Below are 18,904 nucleotides of genomic sequence, written 5' to 3'. Positions count from 1 at the left end.
CTCACGTCTCCCAGCTCCCCCCCCTCCTCACGCCTCCCAGCTCCCCCCCCTCACCTCACGTCTCCCAGCTCCCCCCCCCCCTCCTCACGTCTCCCAGCTCCCCCCCCTCCTCACGCCTCCCAGCTCCCCCCCCCTCACCTCTCCCAGCCCCCCCCCCCTCCCCACGCCTCCCAGCTCCCCCCCCTCCCCACGCCTCCCAGCTCCCCCCCCTCCTCACGTCTCCCAGCCCCCCCCCTCCTCACGTCTCCCAGCTCCCCCCCCTCCTCACGTCTCCCAGCCCCCCCCCCTCCTCACGTCTCCCAGCCCCCCCCCCCTCCTCACGTCTCCCAGCCCCCCCCCCTCCTCACGCCTCCCAGCTCCCCCCCCTCCTCACGTCTCCCAGCTCCCCCCCCCCTCACGTTCCCAGCTCCCCCCCCCCCTCCCCACGCCTCCCAGCTCCCCCCCCCCTCCTCACGTCTCTCAGCTCCCCCCCCCACGCCTCCCAGCTCCCCCCCCCTCTCCTCACGCCTCCCAGCTCCCCCCCCCCCCCTCCTCACGCCTCCCAGCTCCTCCTCACGCCTCCCAGCTCCCCCCCCTCCTCACGCCTCTCAGCTCCCCCCCCTCCTCACGCCTCCCAGCTCCCCCCCCCTCCTCACGCCTCCCAGCTCCCCCCCTCCTCACGCCTCCCAGCTCCCCCCTCCTCCTCACGCCTCCCAGCTCCCCCCCCTCCTCACGCCTCCCAGCTCCCCCCCCTCCTCACGCCTCCCAGCTCCCCCCCCCTCCTCACGTCTCTCAGCTCCCCCCCTTCCTCATGTCTCCCAGCTCCCCCCCCTCCTCACGCCTCCCAGCTCCCCCCCCTCCTCACGCCTCCCAGCTCCCCCCCCTCCTCACGCCTCCCAGCTCCCCCCCCCCTCACGTCTCTCAGCTCCCCCCCCCCCTCACGCCTCCCAGCTCCCCCCCCTCCTCACGTCTCTCAGCTCCCCCCCCCCTCACGCCTCCCAGCTCCCCCCCCCCTCCTCACGTCTCCCAGCTCCCCCCCCCCTCTCCTCACGCCTCCCAGCTCCCCCCCCTCCTCACGTCTCTCAGCTCCCCCCCCCCCTCACGCCTCCCAGCTCCCCCCCCCTCCTCACGTCTCCCAGCTCCCCCCCCCCTCTCCTCACGCCTCCCAGCTCCCCCCCCTCCTCACGTCTCTCAGCTCCCCCCCCTCCTCACGTCTCTCAGCTCCCCCCCCCCCTCACGCCTCCCAGCTGCCCCCCCCCCTCATCTCCGTCTCTCAGCTCCCCCCCCTCCTCACGCCTCCCAGCTCCCCCCCCCTCCTCACGTCTCTCAGCTCCCCCCCCTCCTCACGCCTCCCAGCTCCCCCCCCCTCCTCACGTCTCCCAGCTCCCCCCCCTCCTCACGCCTCCCAGCTCCCCCCCCCTCACGTCTCTCAGCTCCCCCCCCCCTCACGCCTCTCAGCTCCCCCCCCTCCTCACGTCTCCCAGCTCCCCCCCCTCCTCACGCCTCCCAGCTCCCCCTCTCCTCACGCCTCCCAGCTCCCCCCTCCCTCCTCATGCCTCCCAGCTCCCCCCCCCCCTCACGCCTCCCAGCTCCCCCCCCTCACGCCTCCCAGCTCCCCCCCTCCTCACGTCTCTCAGCTCCCCCCCCTCCTCACGCCTCCCAGCTCCCCCCCCCTCCTCACGTCTCCCAGCTCCCCCCTCCCTCTCCTCACGCCTCCCAGCTCCCCCCCCTCCTCATGTCTCCCACTTCTACCCCTCCTCCCCCTCCTCATGTCTCCCAACTCTCCCCCTCCTCACATCTCCCACTTCTACCCCTCCTCCTCACGTCTCCCAGCTTTCCCCCCCCCTCCTCCTCACCGCTCTCCCCCTCCTCGTGTCTCCCAGCTCTCCTCACATCTGCCAACTCTCCCATGCATCTCATGTCTCTCCTTGTGTCACACCTCTCCTCGTATCTCCTCTACTTTTTGTCTCCACTGCTCGTCGTGTCTCCTCCAAATCTCATTCATGTGTCTGCTCTCTTTGTCTCCCAATGTTTCTGTCGTGTCTGTGCTCCTCCGAGTGCCTCCCAAACAAACTCTCTCATGTGTCTCCTCTCTGTCTTCTCTCCTTGTGTTTCCCCTACTCCTATGTCCCTCCTCTCTTCACGTCTCCAAAGCTCACCCAAGTGTCTCCCCTCTTCGTGTTGTAGTTGCGTGTGTAGGCGTGAGTAGACATGGCTGTGGGTGAATGTGCAGGTATTGGCTAACTGGTACCAGCGGTGTTAAGATTGACCTCTGTGGAGGAGGTTCGTAAAGGACGCTGATGTGCAGTTGGAGGCAGTCTCCCTCAAAGAACAGCGGAGAGCAGAGGAGCGGCTATAATGCAGCAAGTTGGCACTGTAGTGGGCACAGGTGGTGCATCTGCCAGTCATCTCAGTCAACCCATGGCACCCGGGTCTGTCCTATGACCTGCCAGTGAGCCCTGGACACTTCACGTGGCCTCAAAGTGCACATAGCCTGGCACTAGCACCGTGGTGATGTCACCGCCACTTATGGGCGAATGGCGGTTGTTGTTGAAGGTATGGGGAGCAGTCGTGTAGAGGTTAGCGCACTGCGTAACAAACCCGGCTACCCAAGTTAGATTCACGCTCACGGCCATTATCGGTGACGGTTATCTGAATTGATCCTGGCTCTCCCCTCTGTCGACTACCTGGTGTGGTGTGTAAACATCAGCACGAGGGAGACAAAGGCGGCTGGTCATTGTGTTCGCCACCCATCCCCTCGCGTGCCGTGCTGGCCTTCATAGATGCTCGCCAACAGAACTTGCGCCATCAGTCTGTTAAGGCTATCTTTGTATGACTGTGTGTGTATGGGTATGAGCCAATACCAACACCAGTGACGATTATCTGAACCTATCCTGGGCTTCTCCTAGATCAACTCAACCTCAAATGAATACCTGGTGTGTAAACCTTATCACTGGGGAGACAAAGGCGGCCGGGCGTGGTGTTGGCCATCCACTCCTTTGTGTGCCGTGCCAGGCTTCAAAGGTGCTCGCTAACAGCATTTGTCTGAACATTATTTTAAGGCTATATGGGGGATCTTTGGTTGTGTTGGCTATCACGTAGCCGCATGCCCAGCTACCGCATGCCCAAGCAGCTTCTGTTTGGCCGGATAGAGGGGTCTAAATGGGCACGGCACAGGCTAGAAAGGAGATGGACCGATGCGGTACAGGAAGATGTGGAGATGATTGTACTTGCAGATGACCGGCACCAGCGGTGTCAAGGTCGGCTTCTGTAGTGGAGGCTTGTGAAGGACGTTGCTGAGCAGTTCGGAGGCATTCGCCCTACAGCAACAGTGGAGGTTGGAGAAGTGACGCTCACGACAAGGAGCGGAGCGGCTAAAACGTAGCAAGTTGGCATGAGTAGGGAGCACAAGTACATCTGCCAGTCTTCTTAGTCAATCAACCCATAACACCTGGGCCTGTCTTGTGACCTGACAGCGAGCCTTTAACACTTCATGTGGCCTCAAAGTGCACCTAGCCTGGTACAAGCGTCATGATGATGTTACCGCCACCTAGTGGTGAATGGCGTTTGATGTTATGGTTGTTTGGGTGGGTGTGGGTATGTGTGTGTTCATCCTCTGTACTGCGTAGAGATAAGCGTGCTCTTGAAAGAGGCTTGTGAAAGGGTTTTGTATGGAGTGTGGGGCACGAGCCCAGGGCACATGGCCTTGGTGGAAGATCGGGCTGTCTGCCTGCATGGGGGTGTGTGTGGGTGTCTGAAAGGGCTGGTTGGGGTGCAGTTGTGTGGCTGGGGTGTGTCGCGTTGGTCTGTTTAGGTGGTGTGCCCTAAGTGTTTGGGGATTGGTAAAGTAGCAGTTAGCATGCTGCGCTACGAACCCAGCTACCCGAGTTGGATTCCCACTCACGGCAAAGACCAGTGACAATTGTCTTAATTGTTCCTGTGCTTCCCCTAGGTCGACTCGGCCTCAAATGAGTACCTGGTGCAATGTGTAAACATCGCCACTGGGGAGACGAATGCGGCCGGGTGTGGTGTTGGCCACCCATGACGGACTTCATAGGTGCTTGCTAACGGCGCTTGCCCCATAAGTCTGTTGAGGTTTTACGGGGGGGATCTTTGTCTTTTATGTCTTAATGGTCTGGTAAGTGTGCCTGTGTGGTGTGTTTGTTTACAATGTATGTCTGGCAGAGGTGTGTGTGTCTGTTGTTATGAATGGTGTGGCTGGTGTGTATAGGTGGTCTGAATGGTCTGGGTGGAGTGTATATGGATGATGCGACAGTGAGTGGTTTGTGTGTGTGCGAGTGCTGTGTCGGCCAGGGTGTTTTGTCTAAATGATGTAGCTGGTGTGTGTTGGGTGATGTTTCTTTCTTGTTGATGTGTTTTAGTGTTTGGCCAGAATAGACTTATCCAGCTGGTGTCTCTGGGTGTGGTGAGTATCTGGCTGTGCGTCTGTGTGTGCTGTCCATCTGACTAGGGTGTCAGTTTGGGGTGTCTTTTTGAGTGTTGCGTCTGGCTGTTATCTCGTTGAATGTTGGTTAGGTGTTCCGTATTGGCTCCGTGTTGTGACGTGTTGTTGTCGAGAGTGGGGTGTGTGGATGTGGTCGCCTCAGCCTCAAATGAGTGCCTGGTGCGGTGTGTAAACTTCATCACTCAGGAGACAAAGGCGGCCAGGCCTGGTGCTGGCCACCCACCCCCCTCGTATGCCGTGACACCCTTCATAGGTGCTCGCAAACTGCACTTACCGCAAAAGTTTGTTAAGGCTGTGCAGGTATCTTTGTGCTGTGGTTGGTACTGTGATAATAAATCAATAAGTATCCTTCCACAGGAAAGCCTCATTGAGTCTCAAGTTTTTCTTTTGTGAGGGTCCCACACTGGGACGTTTGGCTAATTCTATCATGAATGTTTTTTTTGCATGTGGAGAAAACCTGGAGAAGCCGGACTAAGACCAGCCCTACAGATGGATTCAGTAATCCATCGCTTTACAGCCCCTTTCCTGGCCACCATGCCGTTGGGGTGTGTGGTTTGGGGTGTAGCGGTGCGTGTGGTTGGTGTGTGTAATTACGTGGGGCTTATTGCGTGTGTAATCTCTATAGGGTGTGCATGTATGTAATGGCTACGTGGTGTCTATGCTTTGGGTGTGAACTCTTGGGGTGTGTGTGTGATCTTCCTGGTGTCTATAGTGTGTTTACGATCTCCATGGTGTGTAGTGTAGTGTCTACGGTGTGTGTGTCGTTGGGGTGTATGTGATCTCTCTTGGCTGTGCATGAATGTTGTGTCTTTGGTGGATGTCATCCCTATGATGTTTATGGTATCTATGTTATGCGCATTTTGTGTATGTGATCTCTGTTGCGTGTGGGTGTGTATATGATCTCTGTATTGTGTGGTGTGCGTACAGTCTCTGGTGCGTATATGATCTTTGTATTGTGTCTTTGGGTTGCATGTAAGATGTGTGTGTGAGCAGCTGTAAGCGAACGGTGCCCAGGGACACCGTGTGTGAGTGACGCGGCGCAGGTGTGAGACGCGTTTTTAGCATCGACCGCCCCCCATGGAGCGGCAGGGGGTTATGGGTGTGGGCGGGCGGTGTGCGAGGGGCTTCGCTCTCAGTCTGGCAGCGTGTGGATACAGCCGCCAAGTGGCGGTGTCGTCACCTCGGCACTTTTGCCAGGCTAGGTGCACTTTGAGGCCTCGTAGAGTTTTGAAGGCTCGCTGCTAGCAGGGGCATGGACAGACCCAGGTGCCATGGGTTGCCTGACTGAGCTGCCTGGTAGATGCACCACCTGTACTCCCCACTGTCAACTTTTGTTGTGTTTTAACCGCCCAGCGCTACCACTCGTTGCTGTGAGTGTTGCTCCTCTGCCCTCCGCTGTTTTTAGGAAGGCGACTGTCTCCACCCAGTAGCGTCTACACGAAGCTCCTCTGCTATTACAGGTCGATCTTGACACCGCTGGTATCGTTCATCGCCAAGTTCACTCAGCTCCACATCCTCCTGCACTGCATCAGCCTACACATGATTACAACAAATTTAAATGATATAAATCCACTGCTGTTGTGGGGCACTGGGTTCGCCCGTGAACCCACTGCCCCACAACAGCAAGCGTTCCATTTCTGCCCAAAGCTGCCACTCTGCTCTGTTAATGTTTAACCCCCCCCACACCCAGCACGTGGGCTTGTTTTTTAATAACATACGCAATGAGTAAACACCCCCCTCCCCTTTACCACCTCCTCCCACTCCATCTCCACCTGCCGCCGTCCCCTCCCCGTCCTCTAAACCCAGATCCGTTTGTATCGGCGGCGGTGAGGACGCGTTGCAGTGAGGACGGCCCGCACCTCGCTAATTGCCGGGGGAGCCGGCTGCCTGCGATCGGTGTTAATTGCGCGCACGCCATAGTGCGGGCAGCAATGGCACCGTCTCGCCCCCCTCTGCGATCCCCTCACCCTCTCCCTCCCGTGGGTGGCGAGGCTGCCGTCCTCCGCGTGTCACCGTGTCCTCCGGTGTGACGCACGCACGCTCGTGCACGCGCGCCCGTGTTAAAAATACACGGGCAGCATCAGCAGCGCACAGGTTGAGGGCGTGTGTGTGTGGGTGATCATATGCGTGTGTTCGTGTGTGGGTACCTGGTTCAATAGGGGGAGCAGTCGTGCGGTGGGTTGGCGCATTGCACTACGAACCCGGAGACCCGAGTTTGATTACCGCTCGCGGCAAACACCAGTGACGATTATCTGAACCAGTCCTGGGCCTCCCCGTAGGTCGACTCAGGCTCAAATGAGTACCTGGTGGAGATGTGTAAACATCCCCGTGGGCGGTGCTGGCCACCCACTCCTCCGTGTGTCGTGCTAACCTTCATAGGTGCTCGCTAACAACACTTGGTCCAACAGTCTGTTAAGGCTATGTACCTGGCACAAGCGCCATTATGTGTACAACACAGAGTGGCAAACGGTTGTTGTGTGGGTGTTGTGTGGGTATGGCGTGTGTGTGCGGGGTGGGGGGGTTGTGCAGTTTTGCATGTGTGGTCGGGGGGTGTAGTGTGTAGATATAGGCGTGTTTGTGTGGGTGTCAAAGCATGTGGGTGTGAGCAGGACTGATAATGTGTGTGGGTTAGTGTTTTGTGTGTGTGTGGTATGGGTGTTTGGGTTGTGTGTGCTGTCGGTCTAAGTGTATGTGTGTGTGTGGTACTGGTTGTGGGGTTGTTGTCAAGACAAATGGAGAGCGATAGTGTCGCGGTTAGCGCGCTGCGCTACGAACCCGACGACCCGAGTTGGATTCCCGCTCACAGCCAAGACAAGTGACGCTTATCAGAAACAGACTTGGGCCTTCCCTAGGTCGACTCGGCCTCAAATGAGTACCTGGTACGGTGTGTGAAAATCATCACCACTGGGGAGATCAAGGCGTGCCGGGCGTGGTGCTGGCCACCCACCCCCTCGTGCACCGTGGTGGCCTTCATAGGTGCTCGCTAACAGCACTTGACCCAACAGTCTGTTCAGGTTATACTGACCAGCGCGGTCAGCCACCACTACCCGCACGGTGCGTAGAGGTCCTTATCCAGCGCTGGATTGATTAAAGGGTTGTACATCCTCATTGCATGTGTGCCATATGGTATATGTGTGTCATTAGAAAGAGTGGTGGCACATTGGATGGTGCATTGTGTTACTAAGCCAGTGACCCAGGTTCGATTGCCTGTTGCAATGTGCGGTCCCAGCCTTGAAAAGTGCATGCCAACAGCACTTGCCTCACCAGTCTCTTAAGGTTATACGAGGGCTCTATTGTCTTTACAAATCAGTGGGATATGTATAAATGGATCGCCTTGTATTTAGTATTGGTGTAATTGTGTAGGTGTGTGTGTGATCTCAGAGGGTGTGTAGGTTATTTGTGTACAGTATATGAATGGGAGTTTGTGGTTCCCTGTGTATATTTATAGGCGTGGGTGTGAGATGTTTTTTTAGTCACTGTCCAGAGGTGCTGTAAAGGAATTATCTACCCACCTTGAAATCCGTGTGATATGTTTCATGCATCAATTTGATTGTGTTGAAACTAGGTGAGAACTCTAGAGATCAACAGAGCATCACTTGCAACAGTGACTTGGGAGCATTTGTTTTGCCAGTAGGGGGCAATTATTGCTGTTGTGTGTCCATGATTCCAATTGAGTGATTTGCAGTGTAAATTTTTTACTTAGTGACGTTTGGACACTGACACCGGCAATATAGTGGCCTCCTCTTGCAAACTTACGTCACAGGATCTTTTAACGTCCACTGTGTGTGAAGCAGACTGCGCGTCATAGTATTCAGGTTACTACACACACCGCAGTATTCTTCAGGGTGGCTGGCAGATTCAAACTGTGAACTTCCACAACAAGTGGCGCTAGTGCTACCACCGTGCTGTGTCACCGCCAAATATTATACACGTGCACACACGTACACACACACACATTAAGACAAAGGTCTTGTAGCCGACATGGGATGTTGGAGCAAGTGCTATTAGTGAGCACCTATGAAAGTTGACACTGTGCAAGCACCACGCCTGACCGCCTTTGTGTCCCCTGCGTTGACGTTTACTACACACCCCACCAAGTTCTTGTTTATAAACTGGTTCTGATATTCGCTCGCCATTGTTAACCATAAGCGGGACTCGAACTCGGCCCCTCGGGGTTCGTAGCGTGGTGCGCTATCCGATGCGCCAGTGCCCCGCTGGTTGTTTCGGTTGCGGCCACTGCTCATGCCCTTTCCGTTATTGTCGTCGTTGTTGGTGCCGCCGTCGCCCTCCTCGTCATCTTCGTCGACGCCGCGCAGCGACCCGGCATCCCGTCTGGCGGCCGCCTGCAGCCCTCGGGGCCCCCCATGGGCCCCCCGGCGGGGCCTCCGTACGGCGGGGGCCCCGTGATGGGTGGCGGGCCGGTGATGGGGGGCGGGGGACCCGGCATGGGGGGGCCGATGGGACCCATGGGCGGCGTGGGACCGCTGGGCATGCGGCCCGGCATGGGCCCCCCACCGCACCAGTCGTCCCCGCACGGCCCGGCCCTCACCATGGCAGACTCATCGCGCAAGCGCCCAGCGCCGGCCTCCCAGGGCTCGCAGCTGGCGCAGCAGTCGCACCACCAGCAGAGCCGCAACCGCTGGTAAGACAGCTGCGGCCGGCCCGAGTTCGAGCGTGGGATCGGCCAAAACGTCCCCAACGCAGCATCCTCTCACCCAGTGCCACCAGTGTTACGATTCGTATTTGGTTTCCTATGGGTTACACAGGGTGGCCGAAAAGTCAGGATGTATCGGGTTATTATGTTTATTTTATCAGGGCACATCGGGCGATTTCATTTATTTCAACAATTGTTCAAAGTGACTTAGATTAAAATAAATGTATGCATGAATTATCTTTTGAAATGGATTTAGGACTTTCTTTTTGTATGAGTCCAGTTGAAATCTTTGGACATTTGTCAATAATGTTTTGTTTCAATTCATTCGGGGTTTTTGGTTTTGTAAAACTATGGATATAATAATGAGTCCCGTTTTCAAGAATGATCACCTCTTCATCCATCTGTGTGTGTCTCGGTCCATGTGTCTTGTTCACCTGCTGTCTGCCTGTGTCCGCCGCATGTCCCCAGTGCCAAGAAGAAGAAGATGGCCGATAAGGTGCTGCCTCAGAGGGTATGTTACCCCACTCCCGCACCGTACCTGGCAACAGTGGTAACGTGTTAACTGGTAACCTGTGGTAACGTGTTAACTGTGGAAACCTGTGGTAATCTATGGTGCCGTCCCTAGAGGGGCATGGCGTGCGATGTTACTCGCATCGCGGACATCACGTATGCAGCAGCGTCGTGCATGTCACCTAGTATTGCCGTCACCTAGTATTGCCGTCACCTAGTATTGCCTAGCAGGCACGGCGTGCGATTTACCGTCATCGCGGACACCCCGTAGGTGGGTGTAGTACCAGCCCTAGTGAGGGCTTGGTGAGCGCTGGGATAGCGCTCGGTGACACCACGCGTGGCGTGCAGTGCCGACTCCCACCGGAGGGAGTGGGAGAGTGTCAGCCCGGGGACAGGGTTACCCTGGGCCATGACACTCTGGTTGACCCCAAAGGCACGTGACCGGTAAAGTGTCCAGTGAGGGGCTAAGGTGGTGATCACGTGTCTGGGATAGTTGTCTCAAGAAGAGTCGAGAGAGAGCCAGAGCTCTCTCTCAAAGGTGGGCGGGGCCAAGGGCAGAGCCGGCCCCGACCCGGGAGCATATAAGCCGGGTCCCCGCAGGGACCGGGGTTGGTTGTTGCTACCGTCATCAGATGAGTCTCCAACACCTGGTCCGAAACCCGAGCCGGGGTCCGGTCCGTTGTAGCTAACTCCCAGTGTGTTAGTGTAGTTAGCCGGGTGGTCCACCACCATAGGCTGTTATCTGGTGAAGGGGCATCTACCCCTTTGTGTATTCGTGTTGGAGTATTAAATGTGTTGCCTCTAAGAAATACATCTGCGACTCAGTTGTTAACTGTGATCACGAGTGTTAACTCTGGTCATGGCGGTGACTGGCGTGCCCTTGTCCGCCGCGTGCAGGTGCGTGAGCTGGTGCCCGAGTCACAGGCCTACATGGACCTGCTGGCATTTGAGCGCAAGCTGGACCAGACGATCATGCGCAAGCGCCTGGACATCCAGGAGGCACTCAAGCGACCCATGAAGGTGACACATCTCTTCCGCAGAATCGCGATCGCGACGGCGCACTGAACTCTCCCGATCGCGTGTGATTCCCGCTGACGGCCCCCTCCCTTGGTGCCACGGAACGATTCCCGATGTTTGGGACTGCCTGGGACGCGCTTAAAGTTGGAGGCGGCAGAATACAATACTATAATGAGCCTCCTCCCCCCTCCTCAGCGTCAACTCACAACCCTCACTATAAAGGCAGAACCCTCACGTCACGCGATCTCCGTAACGCTATTGAGACATAGAAGTAAAAAGGACGTCATGATGAACAAGGGATTACAGGGTGACCCAAAAAAAACGGGCCCCAACTCTAATAGGCCCCGTGTGCACGGGGCCCGTTTTTTTTGGGTCACCCTGGTATAACCTTTCAATTAAATAAATCTGTGTCACCGCGGCCTTACAAATGGCACACGAAAGGATGCAATTAATATCAAGGCTAGTTGATAATAATATTGGACCCGTTCGTGAATAACCCCATTTAAATACCACCTCGTGTCCGGGACCCTCGGGGTCCAGTATGAGCAGGACGCACGCCCCGTTAGTTCTGAGAGCCTCCCCTCCTCCCCCCAACTGGCACGGCTCTTAGACTTGCTCACCCCTTGCGTGGCCATTGGAAAAATAGTTCCGCCAACCCTGGGGAGCCGCAACAATTAACTCCGTAAATAAGGGCGCGCATCGCCCATAACGTCGGTTGGCATGCTATTTGTTGGAGTGTACCGCGTGTCATAAATGTGACGAAAGGAACTCTGTAATAGAAAGGGAGAGAGAAATGGTTGAGTGCGGTGAGCGCAGCTCTGCATCCGTGGGCGCGTGCCCCCCGTGCCACTAACTGTCGTCCCCATGTCCCTACGCTTCCCGTGTCTCCCACAGCAAAAGCGCAAGCTGCGTGTGTTCATCTCGAACACCTACAACCCCGCCAAGCCAGACGCTGAGGACGAGGAGGGCAGCATTGCATCTTGGGAGCTGCGCGTGGAGGGGCGGCTCCTGGACGACGTGCGTACGGTTTGTTGGGGGCAGGGGGGGTGCCTGGGGGCTACTGTGTGTGGTGGTGATGATGAGTATTTTGATGACTGTTGAGGTGGACGTGATGAGTGTGCTGAAGCCAAATGTGGCAGTGATGGTGGCGAGTGCAGCGATGGTTGTGTTGGTGTGTTGCCATCATTATAAGTGTCATCTTGTGCAATCGTTTTGTTGTCATGTTCTTCATTTCCCCGGTGCGTGTCGTCCTCCGCAGATGACGTCGAACAAGTACGACACGAGCAAGCAGAAGCGCAAGTTCTCCTCGTTCTTCAAGAGCCTGGTCATCGAGCTCGACAAGGACCTCTACGGGCCCGACAACCACCTGGTGGAGGTGACCTACGACCCCCTCCACCCACGGCGTTAAAACCCAGCGCGGGCACACACACACCTCCAAGCCAAATTATGAACCGCGACCTCTGACCGGTCACCCACAAACCACGAGTTGTTGCCCGCGACCTGCGACCCACACTATGATGGTCTCGCCCGTGACTCGTGACCCCGGGACCCGCAACCTGACCTGTGATCTTTTACCCATGGTCTGTGATCCTTGATCTGTGACCCCACAACTCGCGTTGCAATCTACGTTCAGCGAACTGTGACCCATAACTTGACTCGTGGCTTAAACCTACAACCAAGGGCATCGCTGCGTTGTACAGCACGTAGAGTAGCATGTACCCTTGCGTCATGTATGTTGAACCTCTTTCACACTGTACGTAGCCAAACGTGCTAATCCGAGGTGCAGAAATATAGAGGAAAATGCAATCCAGCTCTGCTCTAGCAGCTACGCTCCAAGGCCATGTGTCCTGGGTTGGCCCATGTGAATTCTCAGCTTTGTTCATAAGGGGGTAAAAAAATATTTGTAGGTTCCGTCTTAGCAATATGGTGACATCACTCAACCAATCACACGTATGAACACACATGGTGACATCGCAGCGATATCATTAGGGTACAGTTGTGGATTTAGACTTGTACAGCGCTGTTTGGCACGACATCCGTCTTTAGGCCCTTGTTCTGCAGAGGCTCCCAGCTTGTAGAAGCAAAACATCGGACAATCGCGCCTGAACAACGTGCGCGGTACAACCCGAATAAAACGCAGATAGCTGTGTACAGAACGACCGTGATAACCCACACAGTGGTCTTGAAATTTTTTTTATTCGTGAACAAAGCATCAACATACCTCCTGTCCGACAACCCTGGAGCGCACAGCTAGGGTATGCGTGGGCAACGTCTCCATACATAGGACAAACCTGTCAACCCCTTATCAGTGCCTACTTTATTACAGACCAATTAAGACCTTATTGGTCACCCTGTCTCCCTTATAAATCTCAACGTTCATCCTACAAAGTCCCATCACAAGGGAGAAACACAAACAAATGGACAGTGTTTTATTTTTTTTGCCGGTATTGAAACGGCCGTACGCCGTATGGACCTGAACTCAATTTCCCTGCATGGGTTGACGGTATGGGTTGACAGGTATGATAGTATATATATACATAGTGGGGGGAGTGGTAAAATAGCGGTTAGCACGCTGCGCTGCGAATACAGCAACCGAGTTCGATTCCCACCAACGGCCAACAACACCAGCGACCAATGATCCGAACCAGTCCTGGGCCTCTCCTAGGTCGACTCGGCTTCAAATGACTCCCTGGTGCCGTGTGTAAACATCACCAGGAGGGAGACTTAAGGCGGCCGGTCATAGTCCCGGCCTACAGCCCCCTAGCCTTCATAGGTGCTACTCGCTGAAGCTCTTGGCCCAACAGTCCGTTGAGGCTACGGGCAGGATCTTTGTTCTTGTGTTATATCGAGCAGTGGCGCCCTCCTTTGCGTGAGCGGCGCCCGCCTCCCTCCCCACCGCGTGCAGCTGTCGCTGCCACCGTGACGACTCGCAACAGCTGCCCAATGTTGACTCGCTGTCCCCCATCCGTGCAGCACAAGCACAGGGAGGTTTTTGTTTCACTGTGCGTGGGGCGGGGGCGGGATGTAGGGTGAGTGAAGGTGGCACGTGGTGCGTGCGTGCGCGCGGAGGCGCGAGTGTAAAAACAAAGGCAGGCTGTTGGGGCAAGGGTTGCTGGCAAGCACTTGTTAAGGCCGGAACGGCACTCGAGGGAGGGGGTGGGGGGCTTAGCACCACGCCAGGCCGCCTTTGTCTCCCAAGTTTTGACGTTTATACACCTCACCAGGGGAGTGCCAGGACCGGTTCAAATTCACCACTGTTGTTGTGGCAAGCACCATTCTCGACTGTCCTTAAACACTGCACCAAGTACTTGTTTAAGGCTTAGTCGACCTAGAGAAGGCGCAGGACCAGTTGTGATATCACTCGCCAGTGATGTTAGCCATGGCTGGGATTCGAACTCGGATCACCGTGACAACTCACAATTCATAGAGCATTGAAATAAAAAGCTTACGAAAGGCAGAACAGCACATGCGGGGGTGGGGTAGCCAGCTTCACGCCTGGTCGCCTTTAACTCTCTAACACTCAAGGGAGAATCTTTGTGTGTGTACGAGCATAGTATATGATCTACACCTGTGTGCGCATGTCTTGTGATCAGTACGTGTGTGTGACGACTCGGCCTCAAATGAGTACCTGGTGCAGTGTGTAAACATTGCCACTGCGCAGAGAGAGGCGGCTGGGAGTGGTGCTGGCCGCCCACCCCCTCGTGTGCCATGCTGGCCCACTTGCCCCAACAGTCTGTGTAGGCTATAAGGGGGGGATTTTTGTCTTTGCAGTGGCACCGCACGCAGACCACTCAGGAGACGGACGGGTTCCAGGTGAAGCGCCCAGGTGACGTCAATGTGCGCTGCACTGTGCTGCTCATGCTGGACTACCAGGTGGGGAAGACACAGCACTGCCAGACACATTACTGCCAGATACGGCACAAAAGCCACAGCACAATAGCCACACAACTTCCATCCACAGCACTGCAGCCACAACACAACAGCCACAACACAACAGCAACAACACCACTCTTAACATACTGGCATGCACCCACACACCCATACATCTGTAATAAAAGGACTCGAACACTTCTTTCTGTCTTCGTGTCTTTATTCAGGTTCACGTCTTTACCCACACGGCACTCTGTTATAACTCCTGTATTTGTAGCCCCCGGCTATTCACTGCTATTATAGCTTCCTCACCCCTCTGACTCTCTGCTTCATCTACTGTAACCTCCTCCCTGCAGACTTGCTGCTACCCCTATGTGCAGACCCTCTGGCTGTCACTGTATGCAGACCCGCTGCCCACTCTCTCTGTGCAGCCCCGCTGCTGACTGCAGCCTCCTCGCTGCTTCGGGTCGGTCACCGCTGGCCAACGGTGCCGATCCTCGCTCCCCCCGTGTTCGTGGCGATCTCGCCACACCCCGCTTCGCCCTTCGTGGCCTTCCTCTGTTCCTGGTTCCCCGTCACTCCCCCTGCTCTTCCGGTTCCCCTCCTTCTATACTCAACCCCTCTCCCCCCACGTGACCTAACTCCTCCCCCCCCTGACGGCACCTCAGAAGGGCCGTTTACAACCGCATTACATCACCCTCCCCCCTAAAGAAAATCCAGCCGACCTCGGCTGAATTGCAACCTGAAAAGCAATGCGGGTGTAAAGGGCCAACACGCAAAAAGACACGAAGCATTGAAGAACATTATAACAATAACACAACACAACACAATCTAACGAAACGTGAGGGATTTCGAGCGAGTACGGGTAGCCGGGCCGTCCCGGACGGTCGGCGGCCCACCCGCCGAGCGGGAACGTGGAAGGGTTTTAGGGGCGACGGGCGCAAGTTCTTCCGTCGCCATTGGAGGCCCGCCACTGTCCCGCTCGCGTCCAGAAACATCCCGTACTCGCGTCCGCGGAGGGATAGGAAGAGCTGCAGGTCCCGTGGGTTCTGCGGCTCCGGTCGGCGTCCCACAAGCGGAAGGTCCTCCTCCCTGCGCTGTCACGGCCGGCTTGTCTGTGAAGGGTACGACAGGCGCTCTCGCAAGGTCAGCAGACACAGGCAAGGGCGAGTCGGCAGCAACAGACCCCGGCAAGGCAACTTGGGGAGATGACGCATCCGGCCGTGGGGCAATGTATGGCTTCAACCGGGACGTGTGCACGAACCAACGCCGTGCACCAACCTGAACACGCGCCGACTGTGGGTTGGGAACCTCAATGAGGCGGACCGGACCCTGCCAAGGTCGATGTAATTTAGGAGATGTACCTGGCCGCACCTGTGGGCAATGAAGCCAGGCCAGGTCCCCCTTTTTCCAGGGACACTCCCCCTTTGAACGTCGGGCACACCGCTCATTCCTGGCCTGAGCCTTGGCAGTAGCCATGCGGGCATTTTCCCTCGCCTCAGCGACACGCCGAACGTTGTCCTTAATATACTCAGGAAGAGGCTTAACAGGCCCCCTCGCACCGGTTCCCAACTGGTCATGAATCGGCGGCACGTTCTCACGGCCGTACATAAGGAAAAACGGCGAGTATCCAGTAGCCGCGTGCGGCGTCATGCGATACGCCGAAAGCACCCCAGGGATATGCAAATCCCAATCAGATTGGTTTTCCCCGACTGTATGGCACAGCATGGCGGACAGAGTCCGATTCAACCGTTCCACCATACCATCCGTTTGCGGGTGGTAGGGGGACGTCCGTATCTTTTTAGTTCCAAGAGCCGCACACACCTCCCCCAACAATTTAGACGAAAAGTTACGTCCCTGATCCGTAAGGAGCCTCTCCGGAGCCCCTTTGTCCATTACATACCCAAATAGAAAGGCGTCCGTGATAGACGCCGCTGACTGGTCAGGCAAGGGCCAGGCCATCGGCCAGCGAGAGAGGTACTCCACCCCCACCAGTAAATACTTATTCCCTTTAGCTGATGGCGGAAAGGGTCCCAAAATATCTTAACGCCACCAACTCATTAACCCGAGATACTTTAATCGATTGTATCGGCGGAACATATGGATGTTTAGGCGGCTTACGGCGGGCACAATCGGGACACGCGCGAACGTGACCGACGACATCCGTCGTCATGCCGTGCCAATAATAGTCTCGTTGCAGCGTCAATAGGGTTTTCTGCACCCCCAGGTGTAAAAGTGTGTCACAGTGCAAAGATCGAATCAACTCATAGCGCAATGACGCAGGCACAACGAGACGCCAGTGTTCCTGTATCCCTTCCCTCCACATCAGTAACCCATCTCGGAGAGCAGTTTCCGAATTACCACCCGCACCGACTTCCTTACCCGCCTTCTCCGTTCGTTTCCGTAACGACACCAAAGAATCGTCCAACATTTGCTCCCGAATCCACACAGACCTTGGAAGACGCAAAATCCCGTCAGCCGGTCCCCCTTCAACCGGTCCCGGTGTAAGCGGAGGTTCGAGAACATCCACTGCCCGCGCGACAGGTTGAGGGGGGGGCTGAGCCGGTCCACACCTATGCGTCCCCGACGCACACGCACAAGGGGATTGTTGCGGCAACCTGGACAGTGCGTCCGCGTTAGCGTGACGCACACCCTTCCGATGGTGAATTTGGAAGGAGAATTCTTGCAACGTGTCCAGCCATCTCGCCAATTGTCCGGATGGCTGGTCCATCTTAAGAGCGTACTGCAAGGCCGCATGGTCCGTTCGGACAATAAACGACCGACCGTACAGATACGGTCGAAATTGGCGGAGAAAATACACAATAGCCAAAAGTTCCCTGCGAGTGACGCAGTAACGAGTTTCCGCGGGAGACAAAACCCGACTCCCGTACGCCACCACACGCTCAACACCACCTTTTGACTGGGACAACACCGCCCCAATCCCGGTGTCACTCGCATCAGTATCCAGAATGAAGGGATGTTCAAAATCCGGATAATCCAACGTCGGCGCAGTAGCCAGTAGGTCGCGCAGGCTCCGAAACGCCGCCTCCTCCGGCGGTCCCCACACAAATTTGTGCCCCTTCCCAGTAAGGAGATGCAAAGGCCTGGCGATAGTAGCGAAATTCGGAACAAACCTCCGGTAATATGAGGCGAACCCCAAAAACCGACGCACATCACCCACCGTGGCGGGGGTTGCCCAATCCCGGACACACGCAGTTTTCTCTGGATCCGTGGCCACCCCGTCCGCACTAACAATATGTCCCAAGTATCGAACGGAACGTTGCAGTAGATGACATTTCTTAGGCTTGAATTTCAAATTAGCAGAACGCATTCTGGCAAAAACGGCCTCCAACCGCAATAAATGCTCATCAAATGTGCGGCTGAAGACAATAATATCATCTAAATAAATGAGACATGTCTCCCACTGCAACCCCGTCAATACCAACTCCATCAATCTCTGAAAGGTGGCAGGGGCTGCATTCAACCCCATCGGCAGACAGTTAAATTGGAACAACCCCTGCGGCGTACGGAACGCTGTCTTTTCCCGCGAGGGCTCGTCAAGGGGAAGCTGCCAGAAGCCCGAAGAGAGATCTAGCGTTGAAAAAAACTTAGCCCCTGACAAGGCGTCGAGAGAATCGTCCATACGCGGCAGGGGATACGCATCTGCCACCGACACTTTATTTAACTTCCGAAAATCCACACAAAATCGTAATTTACCATCTTTCTTTTTAACCAACACGACAGGCGCACCCCACGGGCTATTAGACGGAGATATAATATCCGCTTTCAACATGTCTTCCACTGCCCCTCGAACGTGCTCACGCTCAGCCGGACTCATCCGACGCGAGTTCAAGCGGATAGGGGCCGCGTCCCCCGTTTCGATGTGATGAGAGAGCAGCGAGGTGCGTCCCAAGTCCAAATCGTCCGAGCTAAACACATCGGAATAGCTCGCTAATAATTTATGAATCGCACAACGCTGCTCAGCGGAAAGGGCCGAATTTTCCGCACATAATTCGGCGATCCAACGATCGTCCACTCCTCCGTCGTGTGAAACACCACCCACCAGCCCCCCGTCCGGAATGTCACTCTGAGCCGTAAACGCCGTAGTGGCGTGTGCCACAACGGTACCAGCCGGCACACACACGCTTTCAGAAGTCGCATTTAACACCTGCAAAAACGGGCGCTGATCCGGACGGACAATGGTTTGCGCCCCCACCAGTGCCAATCCGCCCGTAACAGCGGCGGACGGCGACAGCAAAATTCCACAAGCACTCTGCCGACCCGGAACCGGCTTCCGGTATCGTAGGGGAATGAGCATCTGCGAGCCAGGTGGAATATCAACTGAAACTTCCGATAACGCCTGCACCTGGGCAACCGGAGCCGGTCGCCCCCAGGTGGACTGTAAAAAC

General features: G+C 56.1%; 1 protein-coding gene across 2 annotated transcripts in view; it reads left to right on the top strand.

Annotated features, from left to right (window-relative positions):
• LOC133349762 (SWI/SNF-related matrix-associated actin-dependent regulator of chromatin subfamily D member 1-like) overlaps positions 1 to 18,904 on the top strand; it is a 38,623-nt gene that overhangs the window by 13,441 nt on the left and 6,278 nt on the right. For both annotated transcript variants that reach the window (XM_061563479.1, XM_061563480.1), the window contains exons 2-7: positions 8,761 to 9,086; positions 9,567 to 9,609; positions 10,506 to 10,628; positions 11,520 to 11,642; positions 11,884 to 12,000; positions 14,397 to 14,498. In XM_061563479.1, coding sequence (XP_061419463.1) covers positions 8,761 to 9,086; positions 9,567 to 9,609; positions 10,506 to 10,628; positions 11,520 to 11,642; positions 11,884 to 12,000; positions 14,397 to 14,498 — 834 coding nt within the window. The remainder of the gene's footprint in view (positions 1 to 8,760; positions 9,087 to 9,566; positions 9,610 to 10,505; positions 10,629 to 11,519; positions 11,643 to 11,883; positions 12,001 to 14,396; positions 14,499 to 18,904) is intronic.

The sequence above is a fragment of the Lethenteron reissneri genome, chromosome 31 (genome assembly GCF_015708825.2).
Source record: "Lethenteron reissneri isolate LAM-NWPU_2019-01 chromosome 31, ASM1570882v1, whole genome shotgun sequence".
Taxonomy (NCBI): Eukaryota; Metazoa; Chordata; class Hyperoartia; order Petromyzontiformes; family Petromyzontidae; genus Lethenteron; species Lethenteron reissneri.
The sequence above is the reverse complement of the archived record's forward strand: the minus strand, read 5'-3'. Positions and strand labels throughout refer to the sequence as shown.